We start from the raw sequence: 22,274 nt of genomic DNA on the forward strand, positions 1-22,274 counted from the left end.
TGTTGTTTAATAATATAGTTTAATAATATTGCCATAACTGGGGTTGAAAGATTTTGCAATCTTATTTCCCCAACGAAAAAGTTCCAACAAAAAAAGTGCTTTGTATTATTTACTCAGTAATTGAAAATCTAGAGTGGTATATTCACTACACAGGATAGATCATTCATGTAAAGCTAGACCATGTGAAATAAAACTGTGGGTAAACACTGCATGTTGCAGAAACCTCTGTACAGTGGAGGGGCTTTTACAGTGCCTTGCAAAAGTATTCCCCCCCCCCCCCCCCCAACTTTGTACCTATACATTCCAACCAGTAATTTAAATGTTTTTAATCGTATTGTATCTAATGGGTCAGCACTAGTCTATGTTGACGAAGTGAAATGAGAAACAATATATAAAAAAGGATTAATAAATTCTGAAATTTGGCATATGTATCCACCCCTGTGCTATGAACCCCCTAAAAGGTTCTGGTGAAACCAATTACCTTCAAAAGTCCACCTGTATGCAGTCCAAGTGTCACGTGATCTGTCAGTATAAATTAACCTTTTCTGAAATCCCCCAGAAGCTTCAGCACCACTAAGCAAGATGTTCGAAGGGAGGTGCTGTGGTCAGATGAGTAAAGTTGAACTTTTCTAACCACCACGGAAAACGCTATGTCTGATGCAAACCCAACACATCCCATCATCCCCACAGTGAAACATGGTGGTAGCAGCATCATGCTGTGGGGATGTTTTTCAGCAGCAGGGACTTGGAACTGGTCTGAGTGGAGGGACAGATGGATGGTACTAAATAGAGGAACAGTCTGGAGCAGAACCTTTCAGTCTGCCTGTGGTTTGAGACTGGGACGGAGGTTCACCTTCCAGCAGGAAAATGACCTGAAGCAGACTGGTTTAGGGGAAATATATGAATGTGTTGGAATGGCCTAGTCAAAGTCTATATCTCAATCCAGTTGAGAATCTGTGGTTAGACTTGAAGACTGCTGTTCCCAAGTGAAAACCATCCAACAAGAAGGAGTTGGGCAGAACTCCCAGTGGCAGGATGTGGTGAGTTCAGAGAGACTGAGCCACAGCCTGGTGCAGCTGAAATGGCTCTTCAAAATGTACGTTTGAACAGTTCAGCATGCTGAAGCTTTGTATTACTTTGGTGTATTTGTTGTTAGGGTTAGTTCTTAGTCTGGCTTTTTTCCTGTTGGTTTTCAGTTTCTCCTCCTCCTCTCACTCAGCTCACCATCCACTTCCCCAGCTATCAGTCACACCTGTTGGTCACTCATTAGTCAGAACTCACTCCACCTGCCAGCCTCCCTACAAAAGCCTCCCTCAGTCTTCTCTTCCTTGCCGGTTCGTCATCAGACTCCACTCACTTCACGTCTGTCAGCCTGGTTTGCCCCTGCTTGCTACTGGAACCCTGCCACATGTGTGCGTCTCTCCCTTGAGTTTCAAGTAAGGCCTCTGCTCGCTGCTGAATTAACCTGCCACCTCTCTGCTTCAAGCCTCTGCTAGCTGCTGGAGTTACCTGCCTCATCTGTGCTTCAGCTGCTGGATTTACCTGCCACCTCTCTGCTTCTAGTGAGGCATCTGTTTGTTGCTGGGTCCTCCTGCCTCCTCTGTGCCTTAAGTAGGCCTCTGCTGACTGCTGGGTTTTCCTGCCTCCTCAGAGCTTCAAGTCAAGCCTCTGTCAGCTGCTGGGTTCCTGTCTCCTCTGTGCCTCAAGTCAAGCCTCTATTAGCAGCTGGGTTTTCTGCCATCTTCATCCTCCTGCTCCAGCTTGGTTACAGACTCTGGTTCATTACTACCCATCCCTCTTTCAATAAATCCTCAAAGCTAAGCTTCGTGTGTGGCATGTGTTCGGGTTCATATAACAAATCGTGACAGTTTGTTTCACAATAAAAAAAAATAGATCTTTAAAGTTTTAGGCATGTTCTGTAAGTGAAATAGTACAAACGCTCTAAGAATCTATTTTAATTTGAGGTCTTGAGGGAACAAAACATGAAAAATGCCAAAGGGAGGGTGAATAATTTTGCAATGCACTGTAAATGCCAGCAGTTTTGTTTGTAAGGCCAGCATGGGAAAGTAGGAAATATTGTTGAAGGTGTCCTGTGGATGGAAAAGGAAAAAGCCCAAACGCTTCAGAAGCTGTGGACAGCCTGGGAGAAACGGCCAACCACAATTAGAAACGGCTGACCAGAACTGTTGAAATGCATCAATATGCTGTGAATATCAAAACGTCAGTATTTAGCGAGTAACTGGTGGACATGGTGCAAACTGAGCTGGGAAACGTTTCCAGTTCCCAAAACAGGATGGCGTATGTTGGATGTCTGAACAAAGATGGCCAACAATTTATTTTTTTTAATAACATCTGTAGTGTTTTCTCCATAGTAACTGATACGTACACACAACATACAGATCTGACTGTCCATCAGTGACAGTTTGTGAGTCAGTAAGTCTAGTTGTTCTGTGAAAGGAGCTCCAGACCACATCAGCAGCTTCAGTCTCTGCTGCAGACGTCAGGGCTGAAACGTCTCCTTTGAAGCCCGCCTCCTTCCAGGCCTCCCATCATCGTCCTTCAAGTTCTGGAGGGAGGCCTGAGCTATAAGGAAGAGAAAAAAAAACACCACTTTCCCAACGTCTGAGAAAACAACTGTTTAATTTCCATCATCTTAAAGAAGAAGGGGGGGAAAAAAGTATCTTCTCTGGTTGAAAAACTCATGGTGTGGAGTAGCTGCTCGTATCCTTCCCGAAATTGTAATACTCCTCCATGTCCTCCATGTTCGCGGTGGTGAGTTTCGTGAGGTTCTGTGAACCGCTGTTGTCCATATTGTCCGGTGATGTAAAGTTGAAGTTCTGGCCTTCATATTCACCCTGGCTTTCCATTTCAGGAAGGGCTTCTGCAAATTCCAGTCAAAAAGAAAAGGGAATATATAACAGAGGTCACTATTTATACACAATGTCAATATGTAGAGGGGGGGGGGGGGGACAAATTATATTAGAAATACAAGAAAGTATTTCTAAAACAATTTATAGCATAAAAACATTAAAATGCTGATTTAAAACAAGTCAATGGTTAAGAAGTCATTGAAATAAAAAACAATTAAACGAGCAGTCTTTGGCCTGAATAGGAACGCTGCTGAAAATAGTGTTTTCAGATCTGAAAGCACTATTTAAATCAAGGAACCAACACTTTCTGTACATTTCAGGGTTTTTCTCCCCAGGGAGCTGGTCCCAGAACTGAGGAGAAAGGAAACTGAACACTCAACTTGTTTTTACGCTGATCCAGAACTCTGAAATGTATTTAAGTTTAAGGCCCATTTAGTGCATTAAGGCCATCAACAAGATTTCTTTTTTGTTTTGTTTTACAGAGACCAGTGAAATTATCTAACCAAACAAAAATAATAGGATGCACCACTTTTCCTGTTTTAGCAGGGAACCCTTTCTGTAATGTTTTTCAGATGGTAGTTAGCTGACTTGGTAAGAGGCTTTATGGGGTTGTTAAACTGAGGTCAAGAGTCCTTAACCACTGAGGTTTCTTGCAAGCTCTATGGTTTTTGGCATCACTGGTTCTAGTTTAGTCCTGATTTCTAACTTTGGGACCAAAACAATGATTTCACTCTTCTCTGTATGACACAGGGGAAAATTCTAACCCGCTCAGTGATATTTTGGACTCAGCGACTGCAAGCCTCTGTGGCGTTGTGGGGAAACAAAAATATGAAACAGTGTGTCAGCATAAAATCTTGTAATACTCCATAATCTGAGCTAGGGGGAGCATATAGATGATGAACCAAAGTGGCTTGAGAATAGAACCGTGAGGAACCCCACATGGAACCTTTGTTCCCTGAGATTTATAGCTACTGGGAAGTATGATCTGGACCAACGTAGCTGACCCTAACCCTAATACAGTAATACCAAGACATAAGTACCTGAAATATCACTCTTGAGACGCAAGTAAAATTAAGTCAACTTTACTTACATCTTCATAGCTCCTGAGTGAGAAATTACAAATAGCTTTGTAATAAAATAGAAAACACAATAAGAGAACAGTAATTAAAAATATTAACCTAAAACATAAACAAATAACATTTAGAATGAAACTGAATGGAGAAAAAAAGAAAGCTTGTCTGAATAAGAAAAGTCTTCACCTGCCTTGTAAGGGAATCGTTGTTAACACAGTATACAGACAGAGGAAACATATTCCACAGCCTAGGTGCTTGAAAGGAGCATGGGTTCTAAAACCGGAACTAACTGTGCTCTCTAGTTAGATGATCTGAGGTTCGGAGTTGATGTCTAAGTGCTTAAATGGGTTTAAGATGTAATCAGGAACTTGGCCTTCCTAAGCCCTTAAGGTTTAAAACAGGATTTTAAAGGGAGCTTTCAACCTAACAGGAAGTCAGAGCAGACATTGAGGCAGGACTCATGTTTCCTCCTGTTGTTCCTAGTAAAAACATCTAGCTGCAATTTTATACAATTTGGACATGATCAAGGCCATTTTAGTTTGGACTAGTAAAAAGTTCACTGCAGTAATCTAAACTAGAGTCACAAAAGCACAGATAATCATCTATAATCAGAATTTTGATTCAAGCCTTGATTATGAAAGTGTTGCAGCTAAAGAGACAAGAGGCCTGAAGCCTGTTGTTTCATGTGATCCTTAGACTAGACTTGGCAGCTGTATCTAAATGTTACTGGGTGATTATTGAAGTCATGCTGTCAGGAACAATAAACAAGCTTTTTAGAGTTAACCTGAAGGTAATTGTCCCTTAAGTATTTCTAAATGTCTGATAAACAGTCTAGTATGTTGGATTTATGACTTTTACCCGTGAATTATTCCTAATACTTCTGGAAAATCTGACTATTTTTTATAGGATAAAAAAATAGAACATATGTTGATAGACATATTTTAAATCTCATTGCCCAACATGTTATGTTAGATAGGCCAGTAATAACTGAGGTATCCAGAATGTGGTTCTGTAACAGGTTTTACCACAGCAGGTTTCAGGACCCGTGAACAGTGGTCCTGAATGAAGAGAAGAATTTACTACCTGCAAAAACCTCTGGGCACCATGTCAAGGTCTTGGATTTCAGATCATTTCAGGTCGCTTTCTGTCAGAGCTTTATAATCCAATGGTTTAAAATCATCTAGATCTTCCAGAGCCTTTCCAAAAGAAACTTTATTAGACTACGTTCACACTGCAGGTCTTGATGCTCAATTCTAATATTTTTCAAATAGATTTTTTTAAGTGGCCATTCATACTACTATTAAATACGACTGCCATCATACTTCTGTCTGAACGGTTCAAGACTGCAAAGCGACCCGCATGTGCAGATAGCAGGAGATGTCACAGAGCTGCGCACTGTTTATGGAAGTGATGGTGAATGTAATTGTTTCTAGAAGTGTTCAATGAAGTTTTGCTAAAAAAAAAAAAAAAAAAAAAAAACCTAGGAAAAAAAAAGCGCACTTTGTATTTACTGAGAACATGGGGACTTGAAGTGAAGTGATGATTGTTGCCAATGGTGAAATCAAAAAATGTTTCTTTGAAAGTATCACCAGTTTCGAAAAATTATATACCCTAAGTTAAAGTTTTAAAACAATAGTAATATCCATCACCTAAGGTCATGTGATGCGTAGAGACGGAATCAACCCTGAATGTAAACGTTTACAGCAGTTCCCACCTTGTCCTTCTGGTGAGACGTCCATTCCATGTTTGACCTTCATGTGCCTGCTGAGGTTTCCCTTCAGGTTGAACTTACTGGTGCAGTAAGGACACTTGAAGGGCTTATTGCCGGCATGGAGATGCATGTGGCCCAGCAGGTTGTACATTCTGTTGAACGACTTCCCACAGACCTGGCCCAAAAATATATGCATTTAGAAAAGCTGACATTTATAAAAATCAACCTCATATGCATACTTTAAAGAAGAGAATAGAAGTTTTTTGGCCACACACACGATCACCTAGGAGTGTCTGCTTCGCTTAAATTCATGTCACAAGCTTTGGCAACCTCCTTGCTGCCACCAAGGAGGCTGACATGCTCACCTTGCATTTGAACGGCTTCACAGGCAGATGGACGATCATGTGGGTCTTTAGGGTCTGCTTCTGGATGAAGCTCTTGAAGCAGACGTGACACTGGAAGGGTCTGACACTGTTGTGGATGAGCATGTGCCTCTTGAGGTTGGCAGACAGGGTGAACTCCCGAGAACACACTTCGCACTTGTGGCCCTTCATTCCCTGCAGAACACCAACAGTGTCAACCCGCAGCAATGGCAGCAGAAAAGGTGAAAAAATATATTTGATTTTCAGTGTTCTGGTGCTTTCTGGGCATGTAAAAAGTTTGCAAAACACCCAAATTCACAACAATGGACATTATCATTTTGTTCTGGTCAGGCTTGTGATAGACCTGGCTCAGAATTAGGGCTTTCTTTGAATATGCTTTGATCTAAACTAGGGTTTTTTTTCCATACATATATGAAGTTTGTTCCGTTTCAATGTGTAGAAACCCCGACAGCGTTTGGCTAGGGGCTGTAAATGGAGTCTTGCGCGGCCGAAGTCATGCTTCAGGGTGCCGCCTGAACGTCAGGCTGGTAGCTCGTCTAATGCGGCTGTTAGCTCGTTAGCTGGTTAATGACAGGAGCTTGTTTACATGCGCAAAGTTCCCTGATCGGGATTGAAATGTGTTCAGATTAAAAAAGGAAAGAAAGTATTCCGAATGCACCGTTCATATGAGCTCAAATCAAATAATTTGATCATGACGTGTGTTTACTTGCACAAAGCTTCATTCAAAGTAGAATCGTTGACTCTAGCAGAGTTGTTAAATTTCCATAAAACATCGCAGAAGTTTTGTAGTTCTTCATTGGGAAAAAGCAATAAACAAGGAGGTGTTTTGGTTCTGACTGTTCTAAGCTCACAGAATGGACCGGCACTGGGTTCTGAGAGTGGTGGAGAACTCCTGCTGTTGCTGTTGAGAGCGGGAGGAAATTATGTTCATCCCAAAATGCTCTGTGCTATAGCGCTGCGGCTCCATCTTCCACATGCATTCATGAGTTAAACGGTTAAAAGTGTTTAGGTGGATGCTGATCAGATTATGGATCATAAACCAGCCCTCTCAATCAGAAAACTATTTCATTCTGATGGTGATAACTTGTTGATTAGGCTTTAAGTTTTAATTTGTATGGGAGAGAGGAGCAGGACTCTAATCTAACTTTTCAAGAATATAAGAGTCTTTATTGTTGTTATGTAACCAGATTGAAATTTTGGTGAGACACTCGAAAATAAATTAAATTAAAAACACTTACAGAAAAACGAGCCATAAACATCCCTTAAGGACACTCTCCAAAATAAAATGAGTGTATTAAACAGCTTATTTTGAAATGAAAATGTTTGATTATTTTTGAACAGATGAAAAAGCGTCCTCATTACTTGACATTCTCTCATTGAATATCCAGGCTGATTTTTAATTTTGGCCAAACTGTGTATGGGAGTTTGACAACCCTGGTATAGACCGCCTGCATCCAGTGCATGATGCACTATTTCTCTGCTCGACAGTGAACAAAAAAAAAAAAAATATTAAGCATATGAGATCCGTGCAACTGAGATATGTTTCAAGTCTTTTTTAAGACCAAAATACGTCAGCAAAATCTGTGTGAACATCCCTGAGGACAGTAAACAACGCAGTTAAAATCACCAGACCTCAAAGAAACAGATGCCCACAGTCAGCCTTTTGAAAAATCCCAAGGAAGCAACCATTTAGAGTAAATTTAGAAGGCTTATCCAATCCTAAAATGAATTGTTGATGTTCAGGTCACAAATCCTGCAAAACACAAATACTTAACAGCAGATTTAGAACACATCAAATGCTACTTGTTATATAATGCCTGTTTCAAGAATTTATATGTAGATATTTTAAGTCCACCAAACAGAGATCATTATTATTAGTAGTAGTAGTGGTATTATAGAGACATAAGCCATCCAGTCATCTTTTGGATTCCTAAAATGTTCCTAAAAGATCCTAAAGTGTGTAAATACCAGGCAGGGTTCAGACAAGAGGGGCAGCCTCAAGGCTCAGCTGAATGAATGTCCTGCTGCGTTATTAACTCCACTCTGTTGCCAGTGTAAAGGGATTAAAATTTGGGACTATATATGAACAAATTAGGGAAGATGTAGTTGCTGGTGGATCAAGAGAAGGTGTTGGTACCAGCAGAAGGTCCATCTGGCCACCCTTTACCCAACCAACAGCTTATCTGCAGCGGGGAGCATCAGGCAGGCCTGAAAACAAGCCTCAGGAGAACGGACTCCTCCAAGAGTTGGGCTGCAACAACGCCATGCTGTGGCCTTTTTTGTCATGTGGCCTAATTCACCAGGTGATTGGTTTCTGAAAAGACAAACAGCATCATCCCATGTTGCGTTTCCTGTCTCAGCGAAGGTGAGAATGGGAAGGGAAATGGAAAAGTCTGGGGATTTCTGCCGTGTGAGGACGTCGACGAGAGGTTCATGATGATGCTTGTCGAGCAAATTGCAATCTTTGCACAAATGAAACCATCAAGTCATAGATCGTCGTCTTCTCTGCCCTTTGATTTTCCTCACAGAGCAATTTAATGACGATTTTTTAAAATTAAAAGTAAAAACAAAACAAAAAACATTCTGAGAGACGCATAAAACCAAACTAGAAATGAAAACCTATTTTTCTGAAGGAATCAGAGTGTTTGTGACAATTTGAACGGGCCAGGTCGAAATTCCCAGTGTGGCTTAACCTTTTAACCTTTCCACATTTTGGCATAGTATAACCACAAACATGTGGTTATGTAACGCATTTTATTGCGATTTTTATAAACTAGATTTAAAACAAAGTAGTGGTTAACTGTGAAGCAGTGGGGAATGATCGTTTTTAAATGTGAGGCTAATTAAAATCCTCAAAGTGTGCTCTGTGTTTATTTTTACCACCCCTACTAAATATTTTGTAGGACCCTCCTTACTGCCACCACAGCAGAAGCTGCTGTGGCTCTTAGTAAAACAGCTCAAGCTTTAGATTGGATGGAGAGCGTCTGTACACATCCCGTTTCAAGTCTTGGCCCAGATTCTACAACAGATGTAGGGCTGGACTTTGACTAGGCCATTGTAACTCATGAATATGCTTTAAACTAAATCATTCCCTCCAGTAATGCCTAATCTACAGCTATTCAGACCAACTCCACTGTCCCAGCACAGAACGTGTTTTTTGCATGTTGGATGAAGGTTCTGTTTTGGTCTCATCTAAACAACCCCGTCTTCAGCATGAATGGCGTGTGGCAAACTCTAAACTGTACTTTGTGCTTTTTGCCTTTCTCTCTTCCATAAAGATTTGAGAAGAGTATTAGAGATGCACCGGTCCGATACCCGGATCGGATATCGGCTCCGACATCAACTGATTAGCTGGATCGGATATCAGATGACTAATGCCGATCCAGCCATTTTTTTTAATCATTATTAACGTCATACAGAGCAATATAGTTACAATGATCTAGTTACTTCTAACCTAGGTTTGCGATGGTGGTAACATAGAGCACACACAGCAGCTAGGGATGAGCAAACACAGGGCAAGATGGAGCAAGCGCCGCACTGAGCCAAGTCTGTTATTTGGAAACATTTCACACTTGATACGCCATCAACTTAGGCAGCATCTGCAATGCATAAGTTGCGAGGGGGGTGATAAGGTTGGTAAATTCAACACAACAAACTTAAGCACCTCCAAAAGCACCATGCTATAGAACATGCAGAACTTAGATTTTACAATGTTTATTTCAAGCCTGAAAACTTAGCTTATACCAGGGTTTCCCGCAGCGCTATCTTGGCGAGGCGGCCGCCTCGCAAAACTCAGGCTACCGCCTCACTAACGTTACAAAAAAAACAAAAAAACAAAAAACTCATGCTTGCATGTTAATGTGACGTTAACACATTAACGTCACATTAACACATTTGTTGCTCCCGCGTGTGCGTGAATGGCAGGGAAAAAACACATGGATACCCCCCCGCGCAAAACTTGTCGTCTCCTTCCCCCAGTCGGTCCGCGCAGAACTTGTCTCTCCACCCCCCCCCCCCCCCCCCCCCCCGCTCCGCGAGTCGGTCCGCGCAATACGTCCCCCCCCAACCCACCGCCTGGCCTAAGCAAATTCCTGCGGGAAACACTGCATACGGTTTATTCATTCTAAAGTAGTATCGGATCGGTATCGGCCCATCATTTAGCCCAGGTATCGGGTCGGATTGAAAAAAAACTGGATGGGTGCATCCCTACAGAGTACGACTAATGGCTGTTCTCCCACCTGAGCGGTTGCTCATTGCAGCTCCTCCTGAGTTACCTACAGCCTCTTGGATTGTCCTCTGGTTAATGCTCTGGTTTGCCAGCCTGTGAGATTAGGTGGATGCCTATACCCAGGTAGGTTTGCATTTTGTCCAAAGCCTTTGCACTTTCCATCAGACGACGGATAGGACAGAGCTGGATTACACGTCCCATTGATGCTGGTTGTTCTCTAACAAACCTCTGAGGCCTTTAGAAAACAGATGGGTCCGTGCTGAGAGGACACCACATTCAACTCACTAAGTGGGAACTTCAGAGGGAAAACTGACTTTTATTGAGGGCTAATAAAATAAAGCGCTCTGACTGCCTAAGCACATATTTTAGATGTTTATTCGAAGACCGTGGGATTTTTCCCTTTCATGCCCCTGTCAGTTATTCCCTTGAATTCATTTGAGTTTGTGGCTGTAGCGCGGCAAAATGTGAAAAGGGTTCAAGGCTCAGGAATTCCTTTGCTACATCATGTTTTTCCTGATGATTTCATTAAGACACACACTGCAGCTGGCACAGCACAGACAAGATATTTATGAATAGAACGCTGCAACAGTGAGTATTTGCTAAGTTGGAAATGAAAGGGGATTGATAACCGTTGTTCAACTTTCTTCTCATTATTATTAACATTATTCAGCCACAGCGCTAACCGGTCTGTATTAAAGTAGGGCCTTATGCTGAAATACTCACCTAACTATATTACAGTTTTATTACAAGACAAACCCTGATAGAAAGTGTCTCGGGCTAAGAGCTCATATATCTGTCCCCTAAAACCAGATCCCAGGGAGTTACAGGAGAGACGAGGCCTTTGAACAACAGTGGTGCGTCCTCCGTCCCCCGCACCACAGCACCTTTCTGTTTGTGTTTGCAGGCTTGCTTTGATTTTCCATCTTGCTTTTTTTTTTTTTTTCCTTCCATGAAAAAACAGCCATGTGATGGGCTTACGGTTATAAGATTCCTTTCTCATATCGTAAAGTAGCTTTGAGGAAAGGTTTTCCAGGCTCTTTGAGACATCTTCAAAGTTTCCACTGTTTTGGTTTTAATCCATGCAGCAATAGTTTGTGTTTGGACCGCTGTGGGGTTCTCAAGCCGTGATAAACGTCTAGGAAGAAAAAAATACCACGGTTTCTAGATGAAAATCTAGGATTTGATCTAATTGCTTTTATTTAAAAACAGAAAAGCAACAACTATTCATACCGCTGGAACAAAAAAAAAATAGATTGCTTATTACAGTTGTAATGTTTATTAATAGTTGTTTTAATTTTTTATAATTTTGATTTAAATACACTGAATTAAAACATAAAATTCAATAGATTTTACATAAATAAAGTAAAACCAATAACGCATGAACAATAAAATATATGACACCTGCCTAATATAATTATAATTTTTAAGCACTTCTTTCCTAGAATATTTTACCTTTATATTGTTCTGCTTTTCGTGGAGTACAACAATTATACAAAGCTGAAATGAGCTGGTTAACTAGTAAGTGTGCAGCAACGGGTGGGGCGGTGTTTTAACATCATGCTTCGTGTAGCCAGATAAAACTTGCGTTGCCCCAGTATTGTCTCTGTCTTATTAATAGTGCAGCGAAACATTTGTGATTTTGAAACCATTATTTTTTCAACCCCATCACACCTCGATACCGCTACACAAGCTTTTAAGGAACCTAAGCTTTAAGGAACCTAAGCTTTAAGGAATCTAAGCTTTAAGGAACCTAAGCTTTAACGAATCTAAGCTTTAAGGAATCTAAGCTTTAAGGAACCTAAGCTTTAAGGAATCCAAGCTTTAAGGAACCTAATCTTTAAGGAATCCAAGCTTTAAGGAATCTAAGCTTTAAAGAATCTAAGCTTTAAAGAAACTAAGCTTTAAGGGTAAGGCAAATAATCGGTGTTCACAGTAAATCTTAAAGCCTTTCGTTCCTATAGGCCACGTCTGAGCCTCCTTTGTTCCACTGTCTTTGGTGGCTAACAAAACAATTTACATTGAGAACGGGTTGTTGGCTCTTCAGCAACCGAACTGAACGGTTGATGAGGACCGTTTCATTGCAGGAGAAGCTAAAGAGGTGCTGCATTAGGTAACATTTAAAGCGTGTAATAACCTGAGCTGTCAGGAAGTAAGCGGGCGGAGTACCTTGTGGGTTAGCGAGTGCTGCCGCAGGTGGTGGAGCTGCACGAACTCCAGGCCGCACTGGGAGCAGGTGTAAGGCCTCGGGCTCTGGTGCTTCAGGAGGTGGTTCTGGAGCTGGCTTCGATAGGCAAACGACTTGTTGCACTCGGTGCACTGGAAGGTGTGGGGGCCTTGGTGGCTGGTCTGGTGCCGTTTGAGGTGGGCGTAGGTGGGGAACTCCATGCCGCACTGCGAGCACACGTGGCAGCGGCCGCGCTCGTGCTTCACCTCGTGCGCGCGCAGCTCGCTGGGATAGGCGAAGCCCCGGCGGCAGAAGCGGCAGCTGTATGGCTTGACGTCGGTGTGCTGGAGCATGTGGCGCTTCAGGTGGCTGGTTTGGGTGAAGCCCTTCTTGCAGACGGTGCACTTGTGCGGCCGGGTTCCTTGGTGGGTCAGGAGGTGGGTTTGGAGGTGACTGGGCTGCTTGAAGAGCTTCCCGCAGTGCGGACAGGCGTGGGGCTTGATGCCGTTGTGGCCCAGGATGTGCGTGACCAGGTTGTACTTGGAGGTGTAGGACTTGTCGCACATGCGACACTTCCAGCGCTTCAGGCCGTCTCCCACGTCCACGCAGTACGACTCGTCGATCTGGATGTTGATGTCCAGCCGGTCCACTCTGCGGCCGCCGTGTCGCCGGGGAGGCTGCGGGTGCGGGGGCTGCTGGTGCGGCGCTCCACTGCTCCCGTCTGTCCACATCATGCTCTGGCTGCTGTCTTCGTACTCGCCACCCATGCCCATGTCTGTGGAATCATAGCTGCCCACCTCGCTGGTCTGAAAGTAGCTGCTGATAGCTTCTTCCTGCTGGGTGGGCTTCATCATGGCGTTTCCCGGGTGTTCCACCTCCTCCTCGTCCTCTCTACCGCCTCGGCCGTGGCCCCCCATGGGGCGCTGGGCCTGGAGTCCCCTGTGGCCCTGCTCTGCTCCTCTGTGCACCACCTGGGCGGGAGGAGGGTGGACGTGAGTGCTAGCTTGCTGCTGGTTGGTCACTTCGCGCTCGCACTCGGCACAGTTCTTGTTGGGGCCTCTGAGAGTCGCTGGGTCTACCTGAATTAATCCTCCTCTGGGAGCCATATTGTTCAGCATGTGGACGCAGGAAGACATGGCGGAGGTCACCCCTTCGCCTTTCACGTGGGACGACGCCACGTCAGCGCCCTGGAGGGTGTGGCGGTCTGGGAGGACCATTTTGGTGTCCACGTGTTGCGGGGGCGGCGCCTGCTGCCACCTCCTCTGGCTGCAGCTGGGCTGCATCTGGCCGTCTTCTCCTAGGTTGTCTCCGAGGTAATCTCCGTTGGCTCCGATAAGCTGGTCTGCGTACTCGTAGTCGACGCCGTCTACTGGGGGTGCGGGGGACTCTTTGGGTTCGCCGGTGTAGAAGCCGTTGGGTGCAATGGTAGCTCCAAACACTTCATTCTGGGAGATGAGACCTAGCACGGCGGCCTGGGCCAAGGACAGCACAACTACGGGATCTGTCTGTGTGCTTATGTCCACCAGCCTGGCCATTACCTTGGGCTCACATCTACCCAGGCGCCGGCTCGCCTCCTCCTGGAACAGAGAGGGACATTTCATTTTGACATGTTTGCACGGTATGATAACATGAAGAAGTTGTTCCTTATAAGTTCTGCCACTAAAAGACCAGGAAACTGGCCAAATATGTTATTATTGGCATGCAGATATGGAATGCATGATACAAAATACTGCACCAAGCGGTCTTTGGCTATTGTGATGTTGCATATATTGAGATTGTGATGACGACTGCGACTCAATATATTGTGCAGCCCTCGATTCCAGCAAGTAAAACTTTTAGCTAAAAAAAGCATCTGGACCTCTGAATAATCCACTTTGCTATTTAGTTGTAAGTTGGTGGACAGCAGCACAATGATGATGTTTGTTGTCGTTTTACCCTAAGCTGTCATGTAAAGTTGCTGCGTCAGTACGGTGTCCTAATGAATGGCTTCTTTCACACGGCTCAGTTAATGCAGACTCAGGCGATCAGTAACACCTTCGTTTTACCAAAGTCCTGAAACATTGAAATGTCAGTGATTTATTTGGCATCCAAGTCAAACCCAGTTTAAAAACCTTGGATTTAGAACCAAGAAGTAACAAGATCTCACTTTGAAATGGGCCTTTTTAGCTTCATATGAGACTACTTTTACCCGTTAGTAACTCAAAAACCAAAGTGATAAATAATATAAATTAAGCGGATTAGATGACCCAAAAAAAAAAAATGTAAAAATGGGTTTTTCAGATTTTTTACTTTTCAATAGAAATGATAATACAGTAAGGAATAATATCTGCAAATAGCTACTTTTCTCCATGTTCAATTCTTATTTTTCCGTACCAAACTAGAATTTGGTAAAGGAAGAGTGCGTAGGAACTCTGAATATTTACTGTTATAACTATGACACTTTAGGCTCTTTTACATTAGCAGTGTTTCCCTTACCGTTTTACAAGGGGGCGCATCCCCCGCCAACAAAATTCCCCACCCCCCAAGAAAGTCAGGGCATGTAGAAAATTATTATAAGTCTGTCTGTGTTCAGGGTTAATTTGATTAAAATCACCCTTTCCGAACAGCGGCAGATCGCATCCTGAGCTATTTCTGTCTCTGGGCTCCCACATAATAAGACAATAATAATAAGGCGGACATGAGTCGGGACAGGTATGTGCAGATATCAATTTTCCAAGCGCGTACGTGACGTCACACAACTGCTCAGCGGGAAGAAGCCTCCAAGGCAGCTGCGACCTGCAACCTCCTGCAGGGTCAGCCTCTCTGCGCCACGGACTCACAGGTTAGTGACATCACGTCACTTTAAACTGGATTATCCTAAACATTAACGTTCAATGCAGCACGTTCTCAACAAGTAAACGGCTCTCTGGTCATTTTCAGAGGTCCTACAGAAATACCATTTGCTTTGATTATCGCAAATCACCAAAAGTCTGTCTGTCGGAAACAAAAATCAACCTTACTGAGTCCATCCCTGAGAACAGATGGCTGCTTTAGACTTGGAAAACACATTTTTGTTGCTAGATAGACCTCATGAATAGATCAGAAGCAGATCTAGAAAGTAATAAAATTAGAACTGAATGAAGTTACGCTCAAAAATATTATAAACTCTGGCAGATCTAGATTTTAAAGCGATTGTCATTCAATCAAGAAGTAGGAAGGAAGAAAGGCAGGTAGCCTTGAGAATATAACCATGTATAAATTTACACAATGGAGACAGAAACATAAAAAGACAGAAAGATAAAATAAGATAAATAAGAGAGACAGAAGACGGCCGCTTGTATAAAGCTTCACATCAACATAACTGTGTTAATGAGGTTTTTCCATATTAAACACTGATCACCATCAAGTACGGGTGCTATGCTGAAAAGCGCATCGCTCAGTACAACTGCATAACAAAGAAGAAAGTGGATTCTAATATAAAAGTCATTATTCATAACAACACCTTTCTTATCCGTATACATTGTTGTCTGGCAGATTCTTTTCGACAAAATGCGGTTTTAATACACGCACCACTGAATCTAAAGTTTTAACGGTACAAAGACATTTTTCTCTGCTCCGTGGTTTGCAATTACAGGTCAAGTTTTCTCCCACTTTTCCACCAAAAGAACAGTAGTTAAAGCTTTGTGTCACAACCAGATTTCTAAGTAGGGAAAGAAATTCATGCTTTTCTTTTAGCGTCATCTTTTGAACTGCAAGCTTTACAGTTCTAACCATCTGTCAAGTCTTAAAGCATTAGTATTGTATCACTGCAGTATATTAATCATCAGTTAAGTAAAATAAATGCCCTCCTGGGCGGTTCTCTATGTGCACTCTTCAGCAAAGTAATTGCTGCTCAGTGTTTTGCTGGGAAAAGTCTGGGGCTGCTGAGGTTTGGGGGTTAGTATTTGCTCTGAGGCTGGCCTAACTCTCCCACATTTATAAAACCGCGGACCTACTGGGCTCGGCTCTACTCGGTTTGGGTCGTTTTCCGATCCAGTTGGGCACCACCTCAATGTGAGTGGGGTTGTCGAAGCAAGTAACGTGACCAGATTTGTATGTGACGCAAACACATCTCAACCAACTGAGGACATCCGTGCAACGGTTCCCTGCTGCTCAGTCTACTGCTTTTAGCTGAAGAAGAGAGTGAGAGAAGGCTGCAGACGGACAGAAGGAAAACTCTGGATGGGTGCAGGAGAGTCTGGAAGCCATAGAGCGATATCAACCTGAAACTACGAGCTAGGTGACATGAGGGGAAGCTGATGGTACCTGATGCTAGCTTGCTATAGCGGTCATATAAACAAACTAAGCATTCAAGTATTTAATAGTTTTAAGATATGACTTTTTGTAATGGATGCCAATCTTAAACTTCAGGATGTCTGAACAAAGGTTTAACTTCCAGTGTAACAAACTGCATCTGGTCTTTCGGTAAATGCGTGCCCTTAAGGAAGAGCGCGGCCCTTAGACTGTGGGAGCTAGCTACTGGCTTAGAGTTCAGGAGTATTAGACATTTATTTTGCCGTCGGCATCACGACTGCGTGCAGGAGTTTGGTGTCGCTGCAGGTGTGAAAATACTCCTGTTGCCTTCCCAGGCGTGGACCAAAACCTCTAACATTTGATCTTGAGTAATGTTGTCTTTATTCTAAAGAAAATATGAAATCCTAGTTAATTGCAGTTTAATATGGTCCTGCTTTAAATAATTATTAATTAATCACAACAGCAAGGCGTTTTAAGCCTCCTGTATTGAGTAATGATGATAAATGAATACGTCTGTCAATAATCTCACACATGACAGCGAATCAGAGCTTTTTCTTCCAAATATGAAGCCAGACGGACTGGTATGGGGAAAATCAGTGAGTGAGCTGTAATCTGTCTGGTAAAGGAGTAAGCAAGATAATGCAGTCATTATCCATTTTAAGGTGGGTTGTATTCATAGCATTTTACAGGATTTGTAAACAGAGACAGCTCTGTTTTGTGAGAAAACAACGTGTTATTTTCCCACCTTTACTACATTTTACTGTAAAGACAGTTCAATTGTCATATTAATCCAGAAGGTAGAAGAAAATATTTTGCTCCTGTAGCTTTTAAAAAGAAATAAAAAAAAAACTGGCTAAAAATCTGTGTCACAAGCTCAGGGCTTAACAGAAATTGGTTATTTAGAAAATCAGCCACAAATCCTCCAATCTGTGCATCTCTGGTTTTTATGTCGAGAACAGATATGAAGCGAAGGCGGTCTTGAAGCAAGCCCCCGCCGAGATGTAGGGACTGTGACACAGGAAGTATGAAAGACGGCATCCTAATCCACCACGATAACTATGTATGGTGTGAGTGTTGAGGGGGATTAGATGGCCTACTGATCTCCACACACACACTGAAGTGCAGGGGAGGCGGGGGGGACCTGAGCAAGATTAAGGAATAAGAAAAATGGAGACCAGAAAGAGAGGATAAAAACAGTAGAAGAAGAGAAAGAAGGAAAGAGAAGGGGAGCTTAGAGCAGATAGGAGTCTAGTAGAGGAGCAGGACAGGAAAGAGGAGAGAAAGAGATAGATGAAAGGTAGAGAGAAGGAAGAAAGTGGGAAGCAGCGTCCAAAAGAGAAGGAGAAGACGAGAGAGAACGAAAGATGTGTTCAGACAGAGGAAAGGATGGGAGGGAGAGGCGGTGAGTAACCTGGAGACAGGGGAAGGAGGAAAAAAAAAAATCCAAAATGAAAGCCAGACAGAATCCAAAATGTGAGGTAAAACAAACAATGTGTAGAAAGACAGCAAGACACAAAGAGTTTAAAAGAGCTGTAGCGAAAAAGCCGATAAGCTAACAGAGAAATCAGCATGAATGAAAAATGCAAGGAAGCAACTTTGCAAACAAATAAACTAAACCTGAACAGCACCACTAAAGACGACCACCGAGCCGCCTTCCAGCACGGCGCCAACAACCTCCGCGCTCTGAAGACGGCGCGCGGGTGCGAGCCGGCCAACTCACCGCGCTCCTCCTGCTGTGAAGTTTCAGGTGCTTTAAGGACCTCATTCTTCAGCGTGAGTGACAGTCGGCTCCGTCTGCCTCCCTTTTATGCGTGAGGGATGGAGGGGAAGGCGGGACGGGCGATAACCCCTCCTCCTCCTCCTCCTCCTCCTCCTCGCTCTCTGTCATCGCAGCATCGCTAACAACAGACGGCAGAAACAAACTAGTGTTCTTCCACTGAGCGAGCATGTGGCCTGCAGCTTTAATCGTCAGCTCATACATCGCTGGTGCAGAAGGCTCCTTGATTGTCTGAGGATAAATGGGCTAAGTCACCTCAAAGCCCCCCCAACATATGAGCTCAAACACACAGGCGAGGAAAAACAACATCAACATCATATCTGTCTGAGATTATGTAGCCACCGCTCTCCCCGGCTACTCTCCTCCATCTCCGTCCGTCTGTTTGTCGTGCTTTTCCTCGGCCTGCGGCTCCGTCTTTTCCTGTTTCGTTTTTTTTTTTTCTCCTGCATCTTTTCTCTCCTTTATTAAGTGTTTTTTTTTTCAAGATATAAAAAAAAAATTGTTGCAATACTGTTTCAAGGACAGACTCGCATGAAAGTGTCTGACGGGGTTAGAGGACGAAGAAGACAGAAAGAGGATGAGAGTGAAAGAGATGGAAGGTGACTGACAAGGAGATGAGCAAATGGGAGAGAGAGAGAGAGAGAGAGAGAGAGAGAGAGAGAGAGAGAGAGAGAGAGAGAGAGAGAGAGAGAGAGAGAGAGAGAGAGAGAGAGAGACAGAGAGAGAGAGAGAGAGAGAGAGAGAGAGAGACAGAGAGACAGTAGGGAGGTGAGAGTGGATGGAAAGAATACTCAAGAAAGAAAGAGAGGGGAAGGAAGACAGAGTGAGCGAAAAGAGACGGGGGGATGGGAGAAGAATGCTGTAAAAGAATGGACTAGATAGAGTTCTTTCTGCTGTCTTGATGCTACGTGGACTACCACTCACACCTGACTCCATTCCCATCTTGCTTTAGCTCATCTCCTCCAGCCTCCAGCAGAGATCAGGCGGCCGTGGAGCCATGAGGAGGAGATTACGTTGGCCTCAGGGTCAACAAAGGTCAACCAAGTCTGCCTTCCATGCACACTGGAAGATGGTGGCTGTCAAACGTTTTCTGTTGCGTCCCCCTTTCACGAAGGAAAAATTGTCAACCCCCCCCCCCCCCCCAAAAAAATAAATGAGTCAAAAATTGTACTTTTATCGTTATATGATTTTTATGCATTAAGGCTGTAGTTCTGATGATTACCCAGAATCCCTTTTAAAATTTCTAACGTATAACAATGGTTTTTAACAACCAGAATGTTTCAACATTGCTACACTTTTTTAACTATATAATAATAGTATAAACGGCTTTTAGCCCGACTCGTCCCTGCAGTCAACATTTAACTAGCTATGAACCTCATGGCAAAAATAATATCAAGCCGTTGATATTAAAGACAAACGCCTGTTACATGACGTTTTGTACTTTTTTAGTAGTTTATTAATAGTATTCATCAAACTAGTGACAGCAGGTACAGAGCAAACAGCAGGGGGTGCTGTTGTGACATTTAGGGGGATTTGGAAGGCCTGTATTTCCTGGACAAAATAAGGCGATACCTTCATGCCCCGCAATGTTTCTTATGCGCATTTTGAAGTATCACATTAGGAAAGGTTGATGGCAAAATAAAAAATTTGTAGATTTTGCAAAAAAAAAGTTTTCTTGCTCGCTTAAGGTGGTTTTTGACCATTTTGAAAAACAATAAATGCCCTACAGAGGAGATGGAAACACATTGCCAGAATAAGCTCTGAATGTTACCCTTAACGCTGGAAAACAGGACCGCAAGCAACAATTAAATTATATAGTCAGTACGACAGCTCTTAGACGTTCATCGGTGCAGCGAACGCCAGCTGTTATCATCTTGACGAGCGTGAATGCTTCCAGAGAAGCAGAGAAACGACACACCAGCACCAGTCCTAACACTGGCTTCCTGTACCTCGGAGAATAGACTTTAAAATATTGCTATTTATAAATCTCTGAACAGCTTTGCACCAAATTGAATTAATGATTTGTAGTCATTGTAGAAACCTTTCAGACCACTCGGGTCTTCTGGTTCAGGTCTACGGCGCATCCTTACAGTCAGAACCAAACATGGAATAGCAGCTCTTATATTTGTAGTGAAGAAGTAACTCAGAACTTTATAATGCAGTTTGTAAGACAATGCTTTGGATCCACTGGATTCTGCACTGCTCTGAAGGTGGCATTTTGTGGGCAGGGAGGGGCTAAGCCCTGAGTAGCAGCAGTTCACATGCACGTACATGCATGCGTGGCCAGCCCAGCTATGTAAAAAAGAGACTGGAGAACAACAGAGAGATGCTGTGTGACGCCATACCATAGTCCATCTGAAATATTACCTTTAGTTCTTCACATCATTACTTCTTTGTTCTATCTAAAATAATGGCATTTCACTTATTGCTCCTTTAAGGTCAAAACCCCATTCGTCTAGTTTCCTTTGACTCTTCTATTTAAACTATTACTTGAAACGTCATTAATTTCAGTCTGTAGTCCAGCTTCTCTTCACTGCCCGTTGTTGTGCCAGAGCAATGTAGTAATGCTTTCATCGCGTAAAGCACTTTGAACTGACCCGTTCCTGAAATGTGCCACACGTGGAAACACGTTCGCCTCAACTGTGATGGAGCTGCAGGGGCTGGAAGGGCCAGCAGCAGAAGATCCACAGTCATCGGGTATCATCCGTAAATGTAAGCCAACGCATTAAATGCTGAAGCTGGTCTCTCTGCATCATGCTGTCCATACACAAACACACACTAATGACATTATATTCTATCCTATTACATTAATATAAATGAAACATGCACTCTCACAGGCATAGAAGACTACTATATGAAGCCAGTGAAGTGCACTTTGCATTTCCAAGCTCCGGGCCTCCACTGCTGCCAACTACACGCTGCGATGATATACCTCCTTACAATGTGGAAAAAGTTTTACAGTTTACACACGAGACAAACTGGGTCTTCACACAAACTGTTATTAGAAACCGCTCCTCGCCACCAACCCTTAGATCAGGACTGTTTGCCATTTCTGAATTTAATGATAAACCAACATGCTATGAGGAGAGAGGTCCAGGGGCAGAGTTAGGTCTGGAAACTATTCTGTTATTTTTTAAGTCAGTGCTTACAAAGTAATCATGCCAATGTATTGGTACTTGTATTTTTAGCTTCAATGTATTTGTTGGTTTTCATTTGCTAGACCAACACAAAGTAGTTCATGATTGTAAAGGAGGAAGAACTTGATAGGTTTCTTGTTTCTTTTTTTTTTTCTTTTTTTTTATGTGGTGTGACATGTATGTGATTACAGCGCCCTCTACCCAAAATAAAAATTCTCTGGCCCTTTGCTGCATGCCCCCCCCCCCCCCCCCACGCTATTTCCTGTCAGCCTACTGTCAGAGGGCCACTAGTGCTACAAAAATAACATTTAAATATTCTAAGACCACTTTAGTAAAGACCTAATGAACTCAATTACCTTCACAAAGTGTCCAGAGTTCTGTATAATTTAAAATCAGCATAAATGCAAACGTTCTGTGAAGGCCTCAGAGGACATCAGCAAACAGCATGGTGAGCTCAAAGACAAAGTTGTGGGAGAGTTTAAAGCAGTTGGACTACAACATAACATGTCACAGAGAAAATGAAAGTGTGACCTGATTCAGCTGCCTTGGCTTGACACTTTGTAGAACCACATCTGTTGCAATGACACTTTCAATCTTTTGTCTCTACCAGCTCTGCACACCTAGACACTGAAACGTTTGCCCACTGGTCAAACGCCCTT

The 22,274-nt window shown here is 43.1% G+C and overlaps 1 protein-coding gene across 1 annotated transcript; it reads right to left on the reverse strand.

The window, feature by feature from the left end:
• On the reverse strand, positions 1 to 18,504 carry LOC105916413 (zinc finger protein 710). The gene is made up of 5 exons (XM_036136250.1): positions 18,422 to 18,504; positions 12,432 to 14,006; positions 6,020 to 6,211; positions 5,658 to 5,829; positions 1 to 2,881 (listed from the first exon to the last, which is right to left on the reverse strand). The coding sequence occupies exons 1-5, from the start codon at positions 18,464 to 18,466 to the stop codon at positions 2,700 to 2,702; spliced, it is 2,166 nt and encodes a 721-aa protein (XP_035992143.1). The 5' UTR covers positions 18,467 to 18,504; the 3' UTR covers positions 1 to 2,699.
• Positions 18,505 to 22,274: the final 3,770 nt, after the last annotated feature.

This window comes from Fundulus heteroclitus, chromosome 4 (genome assembly GCF_011125445.2).
Source record: "Fundulus heteroclitus isolate FHET01 chromosome 4, MU-UCD_Fhet_4.1, whole genome shotgun sequence".
Lineage (NCBI taxonomy): Eukaryota > Metazoa > Chordata > Actinopteri > Cyprinodontiformes > Fundulidae > Fundulus > Fundulus heteroclitus.

Excerpts from the sequence above, each read along its gene's own strand:
- LOC105916413 (XM_036136250.1), bottom strand. The coding sequence starts at position 18,466 with ATGAGGTCCTTAAAGCACCTGAAACTTCACAGCAGGAGGAGCGCG. Across the intron at positions 6,212-12,431 it reads AGCACTCGCTAACCCACAAG|GGAATGAAGGGCCACAAGTG; the intron begins GTACTCCGCCCG and ends GGTGTTCTGCAG. Across the intron at positions 5,830-6,019 it reads TGAAGCCGTTCAAATGCAAG|GTCTGTGGGAAGTCGTTCAA; the intron begins GTGAGCATGTCA and ends TTTTTGGGCCAG.